Source organism: Bos mutus, chromosome 11 (genome assembly GCF_027580195.1).
Source record: "Bos mutus isolate GX-2022 chromosome 11, NWIPB_WYAK_1.1, whole genome shotgun sequence".
Taxonomy (NCBI): domain Eukaryota; kingdom Metazoa; phylum Chordata; class Mammalia; order Artiodactyla; family Bovidae; genus Bos; species Bos mutus.
Window position 1 is genome coordinate 33,107,644 of NC_091627.1, and position 16,488 is coordinate 33,124,131.

General features: G+C 39.8%; 1 protein-coding gene across 3 annotated transcripts in view; it reads right to left on the bottom strand.

Moving 5' to 3' along the window:
• Positions 1 to 3,286: 3,286 nt before the first annotated feature.
• ASXL2 (ASXL transcriptional regulator 2) overlaps positions 3,287 to 16,488 on the bottom strand; it is a 109,442-nt gene continuing 96,240 nt past the window's right edge. For 2 of the 3 annotated variants that reach the window (XM_070379237.1, XM_070379238.1), the window contains 2 exons: positions 13,469 to 14,180; positions 3,287 to 9,961 (listed from right to left, as the gene is read on the bottom strand). In XM_070379237.1, the coding sequence (XP_070235338.1) occupies positions 7,484 to 9,961; positions 13,469 to 14,180 (3,190 nt within the window). In that variant the 3' untranslated portion in view covers positions 3,287 to 7,483. The remainder of the gene's footprint in view (positions 9,962 to 13,468; positions 14,181 to 16,488) is intronic. The other variant, XM_070379239.1, reaches the window with a different exon arrangement.

Genomic DNA, 16,488 nt, shown 5'->3' on the forward strand with positions numbered 1-16,488 from the left:
TCTGAAAACATTAGACACTGGTTTTTTAAAAGAATTGACCCAAGAAATATAAGATTTTACATACCACACTTTCCATAGGAAGGACATAGACTGTGTGTATAGTAATAGTTCTAAAGTATCTTCAGGTATTTTAATAGCATTTAGTGCATTGCTTTCTTATTGGGTTAATCTGAATATTAAATAATATTTACAAAGAGGATTCAAGTGCTCTAATTGGTTTAATATAGAATTTGTCTGAACCAATGTCTGCATCACTTAGCCACAGGTGCACAACCTTAAATGCTGAGCAGTGGCAAAAGCTGTCACTAGATAATATGGTTCAATAGAAAACCATCACTTAGCCCACAAAATGCCTCACATCAAATTCCATGTTCCACTCATGGCAATTCAGTACATTATAGGAATCCAAAACCTTAAAAAAGTTTCAGTAAAAGGATAAAAATAATTTTAAGTTTTAATCTATCTTAAGTCCAATCTTGGGTTTATCTTTCTTCTTCCCTAGGCACTCACTAAGCTTTGCAGCCAAGATGAAAATCAGGATTTTCCTTTCAGTTTCTTTTGAGCTTGAAGAACCAGGAAAGCTCAATTTGCAGTTATTCTTCATGAGTGCCGGTTATCTAGTCACAGCCCACCTCAACAGCTCATCAGCTCTCTCTCTCCTTATAAAAGGAACCCAATCTTCTGTTTAAGGTCATTAAGTATAAGGAAAATACAGGGTATCTAACCTCTTACTTCCTGGAGAGACTTCAGACTGTATTACATGGTGGATACACCTAATACCTTTTCGACTGAAAGGTGAACATGGATATTTTGGAATACAGAAATTCAAGCTGCAAACCCATAATCCAGGTAAACAAAGTTTAAAGATAAGCACTGAGAAAATAAATTTATCCTTTTAAAATCTTTCTACTGGAAAGTCATAAAGAATTAGGATTTAGGCCACTTTATAAGGGCAAGTGTCCTGCTGAAGCCTCTTTTAATTCAAGTTCTGTGTAGAAAGGGGGTGGAAAAAGTCAATTCTACAATACTAGAATGAAAAGAACATTAGTTTTATCCATAATGGAGGAGGAAAGGGGATGAAAATATCTTAAGTTTTAAATGAATACACTTCCTTCTCACCAGTCTACAAGATGGAAATCAAACTCTTTTATTTCCTTTAGCTTATTTTGAGTTTGACAGGAAAGCTGATTTACCAAACTGTTAGTTGAGTAAGTTGAAAATAAGATGAAGTATCTTTACTGACATACTGAACAGAATGACTTTCTCAATCATGGTATTACCAAGAGATTTCTTGAAATTTCTATTAATCTCTAGATCTTCAAATGATAGCTGTCAAAGGAGGTAAATTTTATCAACCTGGCTCACTTACACACTGAATTCTCATGTAGGGGCAATGCCCCTTTTCTTTCTTCCTGTTTTGCCACTGTGCTTTGCTCAGTGCCTCAAAGACCTCTATTTCATAGTTCATTTACTCTTATTAAATTTCATATATTACTCCTTGAGCTCTGAACTAGACACATGCTATATGGTTACTCCTTTAGGAAAGCCTTTTACATGACTGCTTTTACCTTTGCTTAACTAGAACTTTAGCACAGTGCTTCGCACACAGGTGTTCAGAAGATACTCAAACATCATGATTTATGTACACAACTAGAAAACTGTGAAATTTGACTTGTGGAGACCACTCTTGGTTAACTAGTGGTAAAAAGCAATGAACACAGGTTTCTAAGACTCTGTGATGTAAATAAAGGAAAGCTGGGGATCCAATTTGAAGCTGTGTTCTGGTGTACTGCTTTCTTAGTCAACTGCAGTCCTGTGATGTAAATAAAGGAAAGCTGGGGATCCAATTTGAAGCTGTGTTCTGGTGTATTGCTTTCTCAGTCAACTGCAGTCCTTGAGGTCCTATGTCACTACCTGAATATGAATTTTACTTCCCGTGAGGTAGGTAGGAATAACACTAAGTATGCGTTAGAAATTGGGGGGGGGGGGCATGGCAATTTTATAAATGGTTATCATGAATTGGTTCACACACTTGGAAATATTTCACCTTCATTCTTATCTACCAAATATGGGAATTATGAGGCAGCACATGTTCCCTGAGAATTTTTTCCTTTAGAAATAGTGTTTTTTCAGCGTAAGATTTAGTGCTGTTCTCTTAGGCGTCTATTTCAACATGTTTGGGAAACCCTATGTATGAGTTTTCAATTTTTTTTTAAATAATAAGGCTATTAGGAGAACATTCTCAGGACTTCCCTGGTGATCCAGTGGTTAAGACTCTGCACCCTGAATGCAGGGAGCATGCGCTTTATCCCTGGTCGGGAAGATAAGTATGCCCAAAGCGGCAAACTCCTTTAAGTATTTTATGTATCTTAATTTCCAAAAATTGCAATTTTTTACCACAGCATTTATGGGGAGAACTAGTAAACTACAATTAAGTGTTTCATAGGTCATTAAGATATATTCTTCAAACTCTGACCTTACTTCCTTTCAGGTCACCAATAAAGCTATATATTATTCATTTTTAAAGAATGGGCTATATATCTTTATTTCCAACGACTGACTAGGTATCCTCCTGCTCCTCAGTCATATCCTAGAACTTAGTATTTACAATCTCAAAATGACTTCTGGAGAGCAGGACTCCAGGTTATCTCTAGGTATGTGGTTAACCTCTCCTCTAATATTTGGCTCAGTCCTCATTTCCATAAACATATTTCTTGGCATTAGGAAGAGCAACATTCAAGTTTTCTTAGCCCTTCTATCTCCAGATCAATTGGAAAAGACATGAAACTGGCTATGAAATTCACTTCTCAAAGAAGGAAAACAGAATGATTTCTATTATCTTCACAAGATTATTTCTTCATGTAAACCCTATGGCTTGAAGGTGGTAGCAGAGAATGTTAATGAATTATTACCACTGTGGAAAAACAAAAACCTACTTCCCCCTTTACAGGTCTTTTCTTACCATTCTTTGTCTTAGAAGCATACTACATAAAAAAGAATGCACTGTGTTTCGACTTTCCCAGCAGTAGGTGGTTAGGAGAGAAAACAAATTCAAGGGTGAGAGCACAGAGACAGACAGACTGGGAGGACTTAACGTTTAGTAATTCACTAGAGTTCTGAAAGAAACACACTACCCTGATTTATCACAAATTTCTCACTTGACTCTCTTCTGTGCAGTCTGTTGGTAATCTTCCAATAGCAGTATAAGGCAACACCTGAGGGCCCTCACCCACACCACGTTCACATGGATGTCAGACCTCAAGATGCATCAAAAACTCCACGGGTGTTCATTTTCACTTTAATTATCTTTTACTTAATAATAAAATGAAAAATAAGAATATATGAATACATACAATCTATATACATATATTTATTGCAAATACTTAAAATTCTCATGTAAAATGATTTTTCTATACTTGTGAAAAAATATGTTTTTAAATGGTGTTGACACCAACTTCTCTGTACATACCCTCAATTCCAATGTTAACAATTCCTTTAAAAAGGCAAGACACAAAAGTTTAGCATTTACCAAACCAGTCTCTACAAACCTTTAAGCCAGAAGGAAAAAAAATAGCTTGTGGTAAATAAGTCAATTTTCTTTTAAAATAAAAAATAAACTCCAAAACTTCCCCTTATTGCATTTTTTTTTTGGGAAATAATCTGAGTATCTTTGAGTAACTTTCTTCGAAATAATTTGTGCCTTAACAGTGAGGTCCTACATTAAACATACCTTATATGAGAAATTCAAAGTCTTCCACTGTCACTTTTTACATAGATATTAAAATATATATTACTTAAAATATATTACTGGAAAGCTATTTTTTAAAATTGATCTTTAATAGTTGTATCAAATGTAAAGCATTAAAAAAAATAAAGTAACCAAGAATCTATGAAGCTCTTCAACTTTAGGAACTGTTTTACCTATTCTCGAAATTTCAATAGGTTACGTAGGTATTGAAACACGGTAGGAAAGATCCCTGCTTATTACCATATTTCTCAGAGTCTCTTTGGACTATTCTACGAATTGAGCTGAAAGCTACCCTTGGCCAAGTTTTTTTTTTTACTTAGCATATTGTTGTAATGAAATGGGGAGACTTCTCTCCTTGCTGTGAATTGAAATCCCTAGGTCGCAGAGAAAACCCTAGTACTGCTTACTGACAGAGCTCTAAACAGTGATGTCAAGACCAGAGAAGACCCCCTCATTTTAACAAATAATTTCACCCAAGAGGCCTTCAGGACTCTTAGGTGAAGAAAGGCAGTAAGAAATCAGGATGGTAAACTACCCGATTATGAATGAGTTTATGCCTTCACCCGGAAGGCAGTAAGGTCTTCTTCTGTTTAAATTTGGGATATCTACACTGTGTGCCTTCCCAGCCCATATAAGTATGCTTCCCCGCCGCAAGAAAAATGTCCCGTCTGCCAGGTCCAATATTTAAAAAATGTTACATGGGGTACTACAGACAGCTTCAGTATCTTCAACATGGGTTATTATGTAGGGCAAACAACTTCAGGTTATTTGGCCTTTTGTTTGTTTAATAGGAGGAAGAATTTTAATAAAAAAATCTTTAAGATTCAGGGAGCCTTCTCTACTAGACAACTTAGAATATTCGTCAGTGAGACTGAGATGATAGATACATCATTAATGCCATCTCCCCAAGGTGACCCGCCAAAGTGGAAGGTTATCTGAAGGCAGAGAAGATACCCTGGAGGCATCAGCATCAGGCAGCATGCCTGACTAGTCTCTGGAAATAGTGCAACTTAATACCATAAAAATAAGCTGAGCAGCTTATTAGACACATTCCAGACTGAACTGAAAGGTAAAGTAACTGAAAACCTAAGATTAAAAACTGCTTGAAAGATACTGGGATATGATATTCTAGTAATTTAAAGGTTTTCTTGTTCCTACTGCTTCGTTTTTGAAACAGCCAGATTCTACTTTTTGTTCTTTCAGCTCAGTCAGCATTGTAAGATGACCTTCTACCTGACACCACTGTTTTGAAACAAACTGATAAACAGACTGCATTCAATTTTGTACCAATCTAACAGAATCTATTTTCTCATTTAGCCAAGATTGAGGCAGTACACTTAGCTGATGATTACTATTTTATTAGCTGGGGATTATTTGTAAAGAGAATCTGGTGAACGGTACTGCTTAGGGCCTCTCTTCAAGGGCCTGGGTCAAGATGAATAGGCACGATATGGTTTGCTCTCTAAATGGACCTGAAAATCCCTGATGCCTTTCCTCCTTTCCTGGTTAGTCTGTCCATCCTTTGATGAAGAGAACCAAGGAGGAGAGACTATGGTAGGAAAGGCGTGAAGAAAAAAAATCCAAATTGATTGTTACAAGTTCACCGTAGGGTCAGTTCTCAAACAGTCAACCACTGCAGGCAGGCAGGCTATCCCTCAGTCCTGCCACTAAAGTGGGTAGTGAGAAAGCTGGGAATAGAGAGTTTTAACTATCATCAGGTCTTTTAAACACCCCTTGGGATTACCCAGGGCACTGACAATTTGAGAACAGAACCATGGTTTTTGATTTCTACTGGTTACTGGCTGGAGAACTTGCTCCTTATCCCTGGATCCTTGCAGATTTCTTATCTGTTAGCTATGTGTGTGCTGGAATAAAAAGGGAAGTTAGAAGAACATTAAATTGTCTTGGCTGAAATAGAACACAGATATTAATCTTCTATTTGCTTTGAACCATAAAAAACTCAGAAACAAACAAACAAAAAACAGAAGTAAATAGTTTCTTGTGGGGTTTTAAAGTATTGAGTGTATGTATAATTTGAGAGGTGAGATAGGGAGGGTGGGTAGTACAGTGGGGGCAAAGCTAAGATTATTACTGTCTACTTTCCCCTATTTGGAATGTGACTTAATTAAGGAGTTTAAACTGTTCTGCATTTTGTATATATCACATCCTGAATATTAAGCACGATGACTGTGCTAGGTGGCACAGATACATGTCCTTTACACACATGAAATTAGGAGATTTGAAATCAATATGCAAACGATGCACACTGACAATCCCCAACTTTTTAATACCAAATTCTGATAAATTGTATATTTATTTTCATGTTCTTTAACCATGACTTAAACACATGTATTCAAAAATTCTTCATTTACGAGACAGGATTCAACAAAAAGGAAACAAAAAAAAAGAACAAAAATTTGGAGCTGATTTCTCTTCCTTTCTAGACGTTCCCTTAGTCATTCACTAAAGACCCTTTATATTAGAAACTTCTAATGTGTAGACAGCAGTAATCCAAAACAGGGGACATGTTTTCCAAAACAGGAAAATAGGAAAAAGTGTCTGACTTTTACAATGTGTATGCCACACATATATGTTCAAAGTAATATAATTAAGATGATTTCCATGCTCCTCAAATGCCTGGAGGTCAAAACAGATAAAACAGCATGGGGCAAATGTGGTTTAATGAGTTTTTCTACCTGTAGATACAGCTGACTGTAGAACATTAGGTAACAGGCTGGAGAGAATAGGGGGAAAGAGAGGGGCTACTTTGTTTCTAGTGTTAAAACTGTCTTCCAAAGTTCCTTAAATTCAGTTCAAAAATTTCTGCACCTTAACTCCGCTTACCCAACAAAACACCCTATCACTGACACTTCTCTGTTAATTTTCTACTAGTATTTCAAACTTGTTTGTAAGCTCCCATGAATGACTGAATCCTCAAAGATTATTGCTGGAATCACTGCCCTGCACAGGGGATGGTGACCTGAGGGGTCTAGTGAGGCAACTCTCTCTTCAGGGCAAGAAGTGGGAGTAGGGAATGGCAGGGCCTCACAGACCGCAAGCAGAATGCCTGGCAACAGGACTGGGCTGTGGAAACCAAGAACCAACGCAGAACTTTCAGAGTCAGAAACACTAACTATGAAATTAATGCCTTATCAAAAATAACAACTGGAGCAGGTTCCACCTAGGTAAAGGGAGTGAGTAAACCCTCAATCTAAATTCTGCAAAGGCTTAAGAATCTATATGTAAAGCCTGCAGTCAGACTGTCAAGACATAATCAACATGAACAGTCATTTCCTCACACCATTCCTCCACTCCTTCCTTTTCCTAGCCTCTTAGGAAAGGGCAGAAGGGAAATCACTGCCTTTTACCAGGTGTGGCATTAAACTTTTCAGTCACATGAAGTGGAACAGCAATCTGAAGTCAAAGTAATACATCATTACCTAAACACCTGGAAAAATGTTAAAACAAGATGTGACATATTTACATGATTTTGTAAGTGCAAACTTGTCACAAATTCACAAAGTCTTGCTTGACTTGGACTTACTATACAAGGTGCTCTTTTTCTAAAATGTAAGATCTGTACTCTGTGTTCCTGATTAAGCAACACTTGTCTCTTAAGACAACTGAAACTGAAACCTAGTTTATTTCTATGATTCCAAAAGAACGGCAAAAACCACATCTGTCAACCCTTCCCCATTCCTGTCTCCTTTACAGAGAGCTCTCCTTCTGATCTCATTACCGAACAACAAGGCAGGAGACACAGAGTTTGGAGGGGCCAATGCAATCGTCGTGGCAGAAGGCTCCGCAGCCCTTGCACATGATCATGGCTTTCAACCGGCAGTAACACTTGGAAGGCGTGTCCTCTACGCTGCTCTCCTCAGGGAAGGCCTGAACAGGAATGGTCTGGCCGCGGCTGCCGGCATTCACGGCCTGGCTGGCAGGGATGGCTGTGACAGTCACTGAAAAGGACATGACATCACCAACATTGCTAGACACCTGACTACAGTCGGGCATCCCCGGGACAGAGGAGTTATGGTCCATGTCTGATGAGGTGGAGACGTTGATCATGCCTCTGTAGCTTGGCCCGATCTGTGTGGGGCTCCCGTACAGCTTTGGGGTTTGCAGTGGTGGGAGGAGGAGAGATTGATGGGTAGGACTGTCTGCAGGCAGAGGAAGAGACGTAGAATTGAAAAGCTCTGGGCTGCTCCGCATGGTCTTACCTCTCACTGCATGAGCCATCTGCTTCTGTGCTGCCTGAATAAAATCTCTGGCTAGGGTCTTCTCGTCAAAGGTTTGGCCTCGAGTGAACAGGTAATTCTCCTTACTTAAAGGGGTTTGCTCAGGCACTGGTGTCTCTGCCTTCACATTCTTTTTAGCAGAACAGTCACTGGTGGACAGGGTTTCTCTACTGTGGGGTCCTAAACTTGCATCACACTTGCCAGAACTCTGAGAAGCCTGTGGCTCCTCCTTTACCAGGACAGATTCTTGCTCATCACCAGTACTTTCCTCGTCAGTATCATCTTCCTTCCCGCTGCTACTATCTCCTGCTGCATTTTTACAGTCTGTGTATCCCATTTTCAAGGCCTCAGTGGGGCTACTCAGACAAAATCGGTCTTCGGGGTTCACAGAATGGGTCCTCCTAAAGCTCTCTGTACCCCGGCCATAGGTGGAAATATTAAGTAAGTAGTGACCTGCCATCGCAGGCTTGGATGTCCTTCTGCCAGCAAAACCTAGCATGAACCTCTGGCTTGTGGAAATGTCCTCTAACGGGAAACCTGAGTGAGTAAAGTTGAACTGTGAGGGCTGCACAAATGAGAGAATGTTCTGCCTCCGAACCCTCTGGCTGAGAGTCTGAAGAATCTGATCTTGGGTGGCCTTACTGAGTCCTTCTTGGTACTGGTGTGTGTCAATGCCAGAGTCCCTTAGATCCTTACCTGAAAAGAGCTGCAGGGGTCTTGGAACCTGGGGGAGCTGCTTACTTTGCAAAGTTTTACCCAGGTGCTGTGCAGCTGGATGGGACTGTCTCTCATGAACTTCCTCTCTGGTGCTGTTCTCTGTCACGCTGGTACCTATGAGTGCTCCTACTCCCTTCTCCTCTTTTGTAGTGAGTGGAACAGTTTTCATTTCAACTTTGGTAAGAGGTTTAGGCAGAATTTGCTCCATGGGAACATCTTTGCCCTGCAGCAGCTGAGTTACCAAAGGATTATTAGCAGGGATACTAGAGCTTGGCCTTGAAATGGGTCCATTCATATGTGAAGAAGTTCCCGGAGTTTTAAGGCTAGAGGCTGCCGGCAAAGTGCTCAAGGATGGAGCTGATCCAGTAGGCGCTGTTGTTACGCTGACCTGCGGCACAGGGAGCTTCTCTAAAGTGGCTGTTGTTAACAGAGATGTTAAAGGGGAGGCAGTTGTATCCACTGAGGCGCTAGCACTTATCTCTGCTGAGGCCGGAGGATTGGGGGCATTCTTACTAGAACCTGCTTTAGGCTCCACTGCGCCAGCAGCTGCAAAATGAACAGGCGAGGCACCCATGATCAGAGCAGGATCTGCTGGAGCTGGAGGTGCTTTCTCCTGCCTACCATTACTGGGCCCTTGGGGCTGGCTGAGAGAGGCCACCGTGCCTGTTACCCTGGGGGGATTTAGTTTTTCATTACTTAATTTTCCTAAAGCTGGCGGGAGTGCATGAATGTGGGCTGGGGAGGGGACACCTGCGCATGCTCCACCGACGGCAGATGCGGGAGGCACTGAGGGGGTTTGCTGTAGTTGTGCTCCAGGGCCACTATGAGGCTGTGGCTGGCCTGCGGTCCTGGTCTCAGACTGGAGCTGAGTGTCTGGCCCAGCGGGTAAAAGCTCTCTCGTACCTCCCCTGCTTCCAGTTCCTGCCAGTTCCAGTGTGGGGCCCTTGCTGGGCTCACTGACTTTGTCTGAGTCAGGATCCCCTCCTCTAGCAGTTCTCCTTTCACCCCCCTCCCCTGGACCCTGTCCACCGCCTGGGCCAGGTCCTGGAATGGTCCCTCCAACTGAGGCGGCAGCAGCGGCTGCGGCGGCGGCGGCGGCGGCGGCCCTCTGTGCTTTGACAAGCTGGGCTTTTGCTTTGATGTCTGCAAGGGTTCTGGCTCCTGTTCTGTTAGGACTAGTGATGGAGATTGGAAAACGAGCCCTGGGAGAGACCTGCGATGTAGGAAACGGCATGGGAGAGATTCTGGAGACCGGGATCTGAAAGAATTAAGGGGAAAAAAAACAACAGAGCTTAGCTTTCTTTTATAAGAGTAACAAAACTTAATTAACACAAATTCTGAGAATAGGGTGAACACTATCACAAGGACGGGAGGCCTGTGGCTAAGAGACCAATCCATGGAGACAGCCACACAGGTCCGTCTCTAGGGTCTTTTCACCCCCTCTACTGGTGCCAAAGACTATCCCTCTGTTGACATTCACTCCCACCCAGTCACAAAGCTCTTTTCTCAACACAATTCTGTCTTAATGTCACTACTACTCACAACAGCTGATCATTTAAGATACAGACCTGTCTATGATATCTGTATTTTAAAATATGCGTAAAAGCAAGAAAAAAGAAACAGAAAAAACAAAGTAGCACACTATTGTTGCTGTTTAGCCATGAAGTCATGTCCATCTCTTTGCAACCCCATGGACTGCAGCCCACCAGGCTCCTCTGTCCATGGGATTTCCCAGGCAAGAATACTGGAGTAGGTCGCCATTTTCTTCTCCAGGGGGGTCTTCCCAATCCCGGGATCAAATCTGTGTCCCCATTTGCAGGAGGATTCTTTACCACTGAGCCACCTGGGAAGCCTGTCTTTCATTTCTTGGCTTTACACGAGGTCCAGGGAAAATTTCTTGTTCTCTTTTACACACTCACACATGTACAGCTAAGCATACAGGCTGAATTATCTCAAATTACAGAGGCCTCTGGATAGCACCAGAAGAAAGACCATGTGTAACCCACCCCACCCACTCAAGAGGGAGTACGTACATATTGTCTATACTGTGAACCGAAGTCATTCTCACCGCCTGCTGGCATTATATTTATTTGTGGAGCTTTAAAAAAATATATGTGCTCTAAGTCCTATCCCTAAAATTAAACATGAGAACTCCCAAAGAAAAAATGCATTTCTAAAAACCTTGTGAGGAGATTCTGAATGTTAGGTCTGAAACCACTGATTTTCATATCATAAAATATATTTGAAAAGACTCTGACTTCTGTTCAAAACAACACTTTGAAATCTATTGGAATGCATCAGAATGCACCAATCTTAAACCTTCTAATAGTTGGTAAAGTTAAAAACAGAAAATAATGGTTACAGATGTTCTAGGGCATTTAACTAAAAAAATTAAGCCACAGAGCCCAAAGATAATGCATCTTTCTGGAACTCCTTAATTGAGAATAATAAAGTCACTAAGGATTTTGCATTACTGGCAATACTCATTTCTGAAAAGGTCAGCAGTCCTGAAAAATTCTCTCTCATTCAGAAGTTAGACCTATGGGATTATGTAACACTTGTCATAAAGCCCATATATTTCTCATCTGGAGATATACTGAACCTCTATCTCAAAGTTCCATCTATTTTACATCCAACTGCACACAGTATTTTATAAGCTGCCCAGAGTAAAGTCATTATTACCCCTTAGTAATACCATCTGGAACAGACAATTAATAGGGAGAAAAAACAGATGAAACTAGAAAATTAAAAACAAGAAAGTAAAAAGCAAGGTGTTTAGAGGAATCATATATAGGATTAGAAACAAACCATCTTACATCAGAATAACCTTGAGAAGAACATATCCAGCACAATAAATATCTATCATAATGACTGAAAAATCAATAACATGTTGATGAAATAAGGATAATCCTTCAAAGTGGTTAAAATAAAAATTCTTAATGCTTAAAAATAATTTCAGTTATTTATGTAATTAGTCCTACTACCTGTTTATGTAGAATAAATGACATGTAATACTTTTTTTTTTTTAATTATGAAAACCACACAAGGTTTCTAGGTGTTGATAACAATTCCAACAACTTAACTTACTGAGAAGCCCTCTCCTTGTATAGAAAAAGAATAAAGGAATTAGATTCTTTCTGTTATAACTGTATACTGAATGGAAAATATACAATGTATGTCTGAGTTTTCTATCTCTCTCTGTAGATATATATATATATATATATATATATATTTTATATTATATATATGTAGGATAGATACATGTGCATATATAATTTTATACAATAAGACATTCATAATAAAATTCAAATTTTGTTTTTCTACTTAAGTTTTGTTTAAAAGATTTGTTCTAAATTACATTAAGCTTTGTCTCAGAAAGAGGGATTTGGATAAGGTCTAAGGTAAGAGAGTTATAATACTAAAGTCACTTCTGCTAGAAAGCTTCGAAATGAGGAAGGAGTAAAAAAAAAAGAAAACAGTTAAGTAACATAAATTTGGTTGCAAAAGATTTAAGTTTTCATTGCACAGTCTCTTTGGATTAGCAGATAAGATGTGGAAACAGAAATGATGGTTCTTACCCAGTGTCATTTATATAAAGTAAAACCTAAACTGTAACTCAGCTCTCAGGTCTAGAGATAAGCTAAGCTTTAAAAAAAGGCTTCTCATATTTTTAAAGAAGAATAGTAAGTGATTATTATAAAATGAAAATCTCCAGCAAAGCATGAGAGTGTATGCTAATGGTAGAAAAATATCAAAAAAAGGAAAAGGAGATTCCGGAGTGCTGAAACCACAAAATTTAAAATTAAGAACAGCATAGTATTAGTAAAAAGAAGCAAAATGGAGAGGAGTCTTATAGTGCATGAAACAGGTCAAGTAATTCTAACGGAGTATTTCAAGGGTTATTTCCAATAGGACTTCAGTTCACCTAAGTTAAATTTAAAACGGGAAAAAAGTATTTCTATTTGGCTTATTTTTAAACTTATATTCCAATGTGAATGAATAATATCCAGTGCCAGAATTCATGCAGACACAATAATACTTATAAATACTATTAATAAAAAAATTAAATCAATAAATATGATTAATGAAGAATGAACTGAAAACTGATGCTAGGCACAAGACCAAGTACACACGAAGGTAGTGACACTGCTACAGAAATTTAAAAGATCTTGATACACAGCAGTGTATGGCTGAAGCACAAGTTAATCACATATCCAAAGCAGCAGAGCTTAGTAAGGCTATACCATCTTATAATCCCTCAAGTGACCAGTGGAGATTCATGGCAGCCACACACATTTCCTATAAAAGGACAGAACTAAAAGGGAGTTCAGACCCTCAAAACATCAAATCAGTTATGGCAGCAAGAAAAGGGTCAAGGTACACTTAAACATCATGGCTCTTGATAAAAAGATACATGATCTCTTACATCAATGACCTCCTCCTGTTTACTATTATACTTACAGAATACATTCCATAATTGTCTTAAAATACAAGAGTAGCCAGCAGGGAGGGTGGGTGGAAGTGGATTACATTAGATTTTCAGATATTTGAATAAGTATTCAAATCCCAATAAAGATTTGTAAGGATGCACTTCTAAATGCCTGTTTCTTAATAATTTTACTCATATATGACCATGGTTACACACATATCAAATACATACCACTGCTTCCACATTAAGAAACATCACAAACACTTGAAATTTAGTAGGCAAAACCAAAAACTTGTTCAGACCATCTCTCTTCTTCAATTCTTCCTGCTTTCTTACCTTGAGAGGTGGTACTCTCCGCACCTGGAACCTGTCCCCTCTACTGAGAAAGGGCTGTGGGGAGACTTGAAATGGCTGCTGGTGCTGGCGATGCTCAGTGACACGCGGCCTTTTCTCCCAGCTTGTTGGGGCCTCTTCTTGGGTGAGAGAAGATTTCCTCTTGAGGCTTTCTGGGCTGTGATCAGCCAGAGTTGATGGAGGCTCTTTCATAGTTGTCTCCTGTGGACCTGCTTCTACTGTGGGCTTCATTACTGTTGTTTCTACCCCAGGACTCTTGGGTTTGCTCAGCGAAGTAACTAAAGCTTCCTGGCTTTCATTTTTATTATAATTTGAAGCTGTAGTGAGATGATTCTTTTTCTCAGATTCCTGTTCAGCAGAGGCAACTGGCTTTTGCTCCACAAGAGCCTCATCCTTCGGGCACTTGATGGGAGGAATGCTGCTAAGCTCATTTGTAATGGTAGCTGGGGAAAGAAGGGGCTCTGTGGAGTGTGGCTGCGTCTTATCTTGGCTTTCATGCTCTTCTTTTCTGACTGGTGATGGCATCTGCAGTACTTCCTCTTTAGATTCTAACTGGGGAATTACTGGGACTACACTGACAGGCGAGGCCTCTGAAGGAAGCGTAGATTTTGGTTGCTCAGCTGGGGTTTTCTTTACTTTGGGATCATTGGGTGAAGCTGTCAATTTCTTTGAATCTTCAAGACTCAGGCCAGAACTAAAGGGTGGAAGAAAAAAATACTGTAGTTGAGAAATCGCCTATGTTATTGAATATATTATGAGATAATGTATATGGCAATATCTGGAAGAACCTGTGATACTTAGTCAGTAATCTTTATATATTAACATCACTATTATTAATATTAGTGAAAGGTCTGGAGCTAGAGCACCTAGATTCAAATCCTGGCTCTGATACCTACTATCCATGTGATATTAAGTAAGTGAGTAGCCTCTCTGTCTCAGTTTCTTTAGCAGTGTTGTTGTTGAGTCACTAAGTCATGTTTGTCTCTTTGCGACCCCATGGACTGCAGTATGTCAGGCTTCCCAGTCCTTCACTATCTCCCAGAGTTTGCTCAAATTCTTGTTCATTGAATCGGTCATACTATCCAACCACCTCATTTCTTTAATAATACATTGAGGCTAATCACTTCACAGTGTTGCTAGGATAAGTAACTAATGCATGTAAAGTACTTAGAACAGTGTACCGAGGACATAATAAATCCTCAATGTAATGTTAATTATTATTATTATTACTTCTGCTTACAAAGGAGCTACATTGTCTAGAGGCACGCACCACAGACTTCCCACAGAGAAGTGAAAGAAGCCAAAGACCCATGTCCCCTAGGATTGTGGGTTTGGACTGTAATCAGCTTGGACAGCAAGGAGATCAAACTAGTCCAGTCCATCCTAAAGGAAATCAGTCCTGAATATTCACTGGAAGGACTGATGCTGAAGCTGAAGCTCCAATACTTGGCCACCTAATGCGAAGAACTGACTCACTGGTAAAGCCCCCGATGCTGGGAAAGACTGAAGGCAGGAGGAGGAGGGGACAACAGAGGATGAGATGGTTGGATGGCATCACCGACTCAACGGACATGAGTTTGAGTAAGCTCTGGGAGTTGGTGATGGACAGGGAAGCCTGGTGTGCTGCAGTCCATGGGGCTGTAGAGTCAGACACGACTGAGCGACTGAACTGAACAGCTTTGTTCTGAAGTACCCGTAGAAAGGCTGGCCCAAGAAATCTAAGGAAACCAGAGGAAACAGTAGGAGAGCTGACTCATCTCCAGAGGTTGAAAATGAAAACTGAATTTTTGGAAAATCTGTTTAAATTTCACTTGGTATAGCTCTAAAATTCTGAGATTAAATGCCTCTGAGCTATCCTGGGAATGAAGGCCAAGTAGGACTTCCTGGCTAACAGCTAGACTACACTGGAGGGTTCACTACAGATTTCCCCTAATGTCTCAGAATACTGTACAAGTAAAAGTAAGATAGTCCTCTTTGGTGACTTCAAATAATCAGTCCTGTACCCCTGAGATGGAATGGCTAGGGACAAATTTGTACAGTAATCAAATGTAGTCCTCCCCAAAAAGCTGGCAGAAAGTAACAGCTAAAAACATAAAGACCCAAGAATGGCTGTAACGCTTGGAATGAACAATATTTATAGAATAACTGCCACCTGTGATCATGGTCTAAATGTATTCACTTTGATTTCTGTAGAACAGCTCAAAGCTCACACCAAGAAGGTAAAAAAATCAGTGTACTGGGTTCTTCATTTCATTAAGAATCACTTCTGAAATGACCACAGAGAGGATAAGGACTGGGAGATAAGGAAAAGAGCCGTTTGTTCTCAAGCTGTGATTATGGAGTATCCTTAAAGGTTGCCATTAGGTATACATAAGGAAGGAAGAGAAACTAACAGACAATTAAGACTCTGGGTATTCAATTCTATTTCAAACAATACAGCTCCATTGTTATCTATTAAGTGTTCCCATTAAGTTTTTTTTTTTTTCTGGGGGGGGGGCGGATGCTTTGTGGCTTGTGGGATCTTAGATCCCCAATCAGGGCTTGAACTTGTGTCATCGCAGTAAAAGTGCTGAGTGCTAACCACTGGACTGCTAGGGAATTCCTCCCATTAAGATTCTGTTAAGGAAAAAACAAGACTCAGACTACAGTGCCTTGAGAAAAGAGTCTGTATCTTGATTGAGCTATGTGTATCTCCCAGAGTGTCTTTTAGAGAAGAAAGGCTGTTTAATTACATGTTGAACATCATGGCATGTATTATAGGATCCTTAGTGATTCTGGATAAGTCATCCTATTGTGGGATAACTGCCTATAGTTAAAAAAAAAAAGAAGTATAGAACTTCTGTATTCTTATATATTAAAAAGTTACTGGAAAAAAAGCCAATCTATCCAAAGAAAGGACTCGAATTCAAGACAATAAAATCTTTTCTTTTTTTTAAGAAACCATACCATCTATAATGGCAATGTGTTAAAAGTTCAAGGTTATGAGAAATCCAATTCTGTGT